General features: G+C 41.4%; 1 protein-coding gene across 1 annotated transcript in view; it reads left to right on the plus strand.

Moving 5' to 3' along the window:
- Positions 1-5,529, plus strand: part of IPO11 (importin 11) — a 212,939-nt gene extending 207,410 nt beyond the window's left edge. Inside the window, exon 30 of the mRNA XM_075541076.1 lies at positions 4,071-5,529. Within this exon, the coding sequence (XP_075397191.1) occupies positions 4,071-4,235 (165 nt within the window). The 3' untranslated portion in view covers positions 4,236-5,529. The remainder of the gene's footprint in view (positions 1-4,070) is intronic.
- The last annotated feature ends 471 nt before the right edge of the window (positions 5,530-6,000 follow it).

The raw sequence follows: 6,000 nt of genomic DNA on the forward strand, positions 1-6,000 counted from the left end.
CTCGGGCTGTGGAAAAGAGCATGGCTCGGGTCAGATTCAGCCGCGTCCTCCAAGAGTCAGCTCTGCTCTCTAACAGAGTTAAGAGGTCTTGTATCCTCTGCGGCAGATGTGCCCTCTGCTAGATGGTGTTTTCTTTCTTGACTGCTCCTTCCATGAGTGTGGATTCTACATTGTGAAATTAAACCCTTAACAGTGTCAATCTTTGCTCCTTTTCCTGGGCGTTGTCTGTTAGTCCAGGTGTGAGGATTTTTCTTTTCTTTACATTGAGTTGTAAGCCATACTGAAGACGATATAGTTTTTCATTTTCGTCAATAAATGCTTCAAGTTTTTTTCACTTTCAACAATCAAGGTTGTGTTAGCAAAGTTGATTTAGCATTTTCAAATCAAGTATTGTAATGCACATTAATAGAATAAAGAGAAAAACATGATCATCTAAATATAGAAACAGATTTAAATATGAAAAGCATTTGATAGAGTCTCATACCCATCCATGATAAAAAAATTTTAAAAGGACAACCTTGCAACACAGAGTAACTTCCTCATCCTGGCATCTACAAAAGACTGGCAGCAAACAGCATATTAGTGTGAAAGACAGAGGCTTCATTCAGGTAGTTATATATTCACATGTAATTGTAAGAAGTAATGTGGAGAAAATGTTATGTGATCTTCAGTGATAGAATTTTTCCTCACCATATATTTTTTACATTAAATCAGATAGCTTAAGTATAAGTCAGGTAGGTATTAAATAAAAACTAATAACCCAGTGCTATTATATTAATTCCAATTCAGCGACCTTTTGTAGGGTTGCCCAGACTGAAAATATTTATGGCAGCAGGTACAGCCTCTTCTTGTGGCTGGTGGATTAAAACCTTGTGTAGCCTTGCAGCTAGCAGGCTACGCACCTCATGGCACCCACGTAAATATACAGTTTTCGTACAAGTGTAATTATGTGCACTCCTTATATAAGGTAAGGAGTTCTTTTGGAAAGGCTATTAATGACGCTCATTGTCTCTTAAGTTTGGGGACTGGAGGGGGGACTATTGAGCCCTGGTGATTATAGTGGGTTGTGTTGGGCAAGGTCATCAGTTCAAACTCACCAGCTGGCCCACAGGAGAAAGGTGAAGATTTCCGCTCTTGTAGAGATTGACAGCCTCCGAAACCCCACAGGGCAGTTCTACTCTGTCCTCTAGGATCTTTTTATTTTGATACCTTGTCTTGCTTCATTGGCACTATTACATTCAAAATTGTTTAATGAAAGCACAGTAATGATTCTGTTCTAGGGAGTCATTTGCTCAATCTATTGCACATAATATTTCTCGAAAAGAAGATAGATAGCTATATCTAATGACTCTACTATATGGCAAATAGATTATTTCCTAAAAAATGTCTTTGTTTTTTTTTTTAAAAGACTTTTTAAGGTAAGCAGGTAGAGAGCCTGTATCTGTCTTCGTTCCTCTCTTCCATAATTTTCCTTCCAAAAGAGAAAATTGCTTTTAATCTCATTAAGATTGGTCAGTTTCCACCATTGTTTGATAGAAAACCGTTGTGTTTTACAATCCTGGTGGATTCTAGGATGGCAGTACATTTCCTTTGTAATTATGTAATGGAACTTGAAGCATAACGATAAGATAATTATCGGATGACAATTTTTTATAGCAATTTGGAACAACGCATTTAAACTGTACTCTCAGTGTCTCATTTAAGTAGTTTGACTTAATGAGCATCAGTTGCAAGTTCAGCAGCTTTTCACTCATTGAAACATACAGTTTTAGTTACAGACCTTTAAAAAGTCATTTGCACGATACTTAAGCAAAGTACATTCACATTGTTTTTAGTAAAAAATCTATTTGTTAGTAATTACACTAATCTTGAACATATTGAATGCTGCTTTAAGACAAGGTTAGGAACCTTTTTTTCACCCAAGGGCCATTTGGATTTTTATAACATCATTTGCAGGCCCTCCTGGTCAGCCATTTAAATAGCGCACCCCTGATGTGGTAGCTGGAGTTCCTCCTCTCTGTTGAGGCCTGTGACATTAGCTGGTATTCGTGAATTCCTGAGCTGTATTTGGCCCCAGGGCTGAATGCTCTCCACACTTGCTTGAAGAGAATATTTTGAAATGTTCATCTTCAATTTCTGTACAGTTTTTCCAAAATGATAACTTCTGACGTGGACATATTCGTTCACGTGTCCAGTTCTTAGTGTTCTTTATCCTCTGCATCCTGCAGACAAATGGGAATGTAACCTTGGAATCGTCACATATTTTAAGTTCACAACGCCTCTATCTCTGCCTTCCGAGCACATAGCCATCCGTAGCCAGTATTGTAAGGGCTGTCTGTATTGTCTGCACTGTCGAAGTGATTCTGCCACTTCGTCTACCTGGAACAAGCACAGCTGATCATCACTAAGGAAAGGGAAAGATGTTCTGTGGTCCCAAACTCACCCGACTAGAAACAAAGCCTTGCCCAGAGGTTCTTTATTGAGCAGGAGAGAAATGTAGGTGGGAAAATGGCATGCTGCTTTTTAATTATTTTATTTATAACCGTTTAAGCATAATGATGACAACAACGTCACAAGGCGCTCATACTTTAAAAATTGGTATTCAGTCATAGGCAAAAACTTGCTAACCACCCCAGGGAAATCTTGAAGTTAGCACATCACTCAGCTGTCTGACCCATCTTGCTAACAGTAGTCCTGGGCTGTTGTGTTCAAGTAGTTTTCAGTATCCTTTATTCATTTTAGGATTCTTTCTACCTTGATCAAGTATGAGAAGTCAATAGAATCACCTGTATCTTTAAATAATTTAGCCTCTGAGATAGATATTCAAAGTAAATGATCTGAAATCTAATAGAGAAATTGTGCATAGTAACAGGGAACTCACCGGAGAGGTAGACTCTTCAGTATAATCTTAATGAAATTTTAATTTTATTATGTTTTGGGAGAAAGAGGGCGCTTTCTACTCCCGTAAAGAGTTACAGTCTCAGAAACCCACAGAGCCACGTCTGCCCTGTCCTGTAGGGTCGCCACGAGTCGTCATGGACTTGATGGCAGGAATGAGGGAATCATAATCATGCAGTCATGCCTGGAACAGGAAAAAATCAAGACTTCAGTTGATGGAGAATTTTTTTTTTTTTGGTAACATTTTACTAGGGGCTCATACAACTCTTATCACAATCCATACATATACATACATCAATTGTATAAAGCACATCTGTACCTTCTTTGCCCTAATCATTTTCAAAGCATTTGCTCTCCACTTGAGCCCTTTGCACCAGGTCCTCTTTTTTCCCCCCTCTCTCCCCACTCCCACCTCTCTCATGAGCCCTTGATAATTTATAGATTATTATTTTGTCATATCTTGCCCTATCCGGCGTCTCTCTTCACCCCCTTCTCTGTTGTGCGTCCCCCAGGGAGGAGGTCACATTTAGCTCCTTGTAATCAGTTCCCCCGTGTTGCAATGGAATTTTTAAACTTCACTTTGATGAACATTAAGCATTGCTGATATATATTATGCTTTTATGATTTAAGTGTATATATATATGCACACCCTTTAAAAGTATTGCATATTTTAATGTTTGTGGTACTATAAATGTATGCCTTATTTTGGACTTTATTGCTTGTATTCTTTGTGTTTTCCAAATACCCAAAGAATGAAGAGGAATCGGTTTTATTTCTTTTTCACCAGCAGCATCGCCATCCAGGGCAAGTCAGGCCACACTCCTGCTTATCTGCTCTTCCTGACTGGGGTGGTCGGGTTTCAGGGCTCTCCAGCTATGATAGCGCATTTAGGATACTGTGTTCCAGGGTTTGGTGCTATAAATGGATGGGTCCCGGCTCTTGAGAAATTGGATTGCCCCAGACAGCTTAGGTTCAGAGGATTTTAGAGAGCTGGGCTTAGACTCATCAAATGACATTCATTGCCTTTGACAAACTTCCCTCGATGGGATTCTCATTATCGTCTATAAAAAGAGAGGCAAGAGCACGTTTGTTACTGTTAAGAAGTTACAGAGAAATGTAAGTGGCATGCTTGATTGTTTTTAACCCTTTTTTCTTTCTCCCTGTGTCCCCAGCTGGCCCTGAAGGATCCTGTCCACACAGTGTCGCTGCAGCAGTTCATCTACGAGAAGCTCAAGGCCCAGCAGGAGCTGTTGGGCGAACAAGGCTTCCAGTCCCTCATGGAGACCGTGGACACAGAGATCGTCACCCAGCTGCAGGAGTTTCTGCAGGGATTCTAAGAGCACATGGTAACATTGTGGCTGCCTCCCTTCCTGAAACACTGAATCGCCCAGCCTGCCATCTGTCCCCGAGAGCCTGCTGCCATGGTGGAGAAATCACTTGTGTTTGAAAATAAAGCAACAAAGACCATAGTTTTTTTTTTTTACTACACAATTCAAGGAATAAATGTAAGATGCCACATAGCTAAAATCACAAACCTATTCCTCAGAAGAATTTAATTTTATATTTATGAGGGGCCCTGTGTTTGCTAGATACATTTGATGACAATAGTTTAGTTTCCTGTTAAGAGAAGAAACTTTGATTCTCTTAATCATGTACTCTTAACACTTGAGAAGATGAAGGTTAATGTCTGAGATTTTTGCAACCAAAATTGGTTACATTTGGCTGTCTTTCCCATTAAGGTAATGAAACTATAGGTTTGAAAAATGACAGTTATTCAGATAATGCATCTAAAAGAAATTTTCGCACTAGGCAAAGGAATACATAAATATGAATAAGTGCATATGACTAAGATTATCTTGCAGGAGTGTTTTCATCTGACCTAGAAATCGAGTTTTATCAGACAGAGGCTTTTATTCTCTATGACAATAATTTGATACGGAAATTAGAGGTTTTTGTTGTTGTTGTTGTTGTTGCCCCCTCCAGTGTTCACCACTCTATTTAGTCTGCACACACCTGTTGTAAGGCCTGCGGAAGTGAACCGGTGGTACCGTGCTTAGCAGGTGGGAGACCTCTGCTCATGTTTGGCCCTAGTCCTTGGCCACACGTGAAGGCCAGCTACCCTGCGGCCCCGAGAAGGGCCGGCAGCCCACTTCCTGACTGCTGTGACCTGACTCACAGGCTGCTCCGCACGCTCCCAGCTCGGTTCCTCCTTGGGTGTGCTTGCTTGTGAGCCAGGACCTCTGGGGCCTGGGCGGTCCTCAGGACCCATCCGCAGCCCCCAGGCTGGGCCTGAACTTAACAGGCAGACACCTGCCCGGTCATCAGGGTACTGAGTCTTCCTTTGTCCTCCTGCACGCAATACCAAAAAGGGGGAGAGGAGAAAAAGAAAGCCTTACTTTGTTTCACTTGCCATTTATTGTAAGAAAGGTTTGATGTATTTTTCAGGAAATAATCAAAAGCAAGGTTGTAAAATGTTTGCTCTTTCGATAGAAAGTTGGGTACAGTATGTAACACTGTGGGAAGCCCACTGCCCCTGCGTGAGCCGTGGAACCCAGAATATATGAAAATGTTTGATGTTTTTGCCAAGAGAAAGAAAAGAGGGGCTCAATTAAATTTTCTGAACATACCTCACCTTTGACTGATGAGTCTCTTGTTCTTGCTCTCCAGAATGAAATGAGGTCCTAGCATTAAAGGTCTCTGACACTGCCGCGGGGCTCAGTGCGGGCAGGTGGCAGTGCCGCACGGAGCCAAACCTGGTTCACCTTCGAGCGTACCTTTTCACTTAAAGACTGAAAGCTGCGTTCGTAGGAAATGCCCTCGTTAGTGTTCCAGGCTCATCCCCGACACACGGCCTCGGCTGGTTTTCCCGTGTGGCATCTGCCATGTGTGGAACCCAGCAGCCTCAGGTGAGCGTGTGTCCTGCAGTGGCCGTGGAATGCTCAGCTCTCCCAATGGCAGGTCTGACTGCAGGCTGTCAAATCTTCTAAACAGTGACTTTGTAAAAACTAACAGCCCCTCTTAGAATGAAAAACGGCTTAATTTTTAAAATCACATTAACACGAACTTTATAAATAGCTTGGAAAACTCCCATATTAAAAATCT

This window comes from Tenrec ecaudatus, chromosome 2 (assembly GCF_050624435.1).
Source record: "Tenrec ecaudatus isolate mTenEca1 chromosome 2, mTenEca1.hap1, whole genome shotgun sequence".
Lineage (NCBI taxonomy): Eukaryota > Metazoa > Chordata > Mammalia > Afrosoricida > Tenrecidae > Tenrec > Tenrec ecaudatus.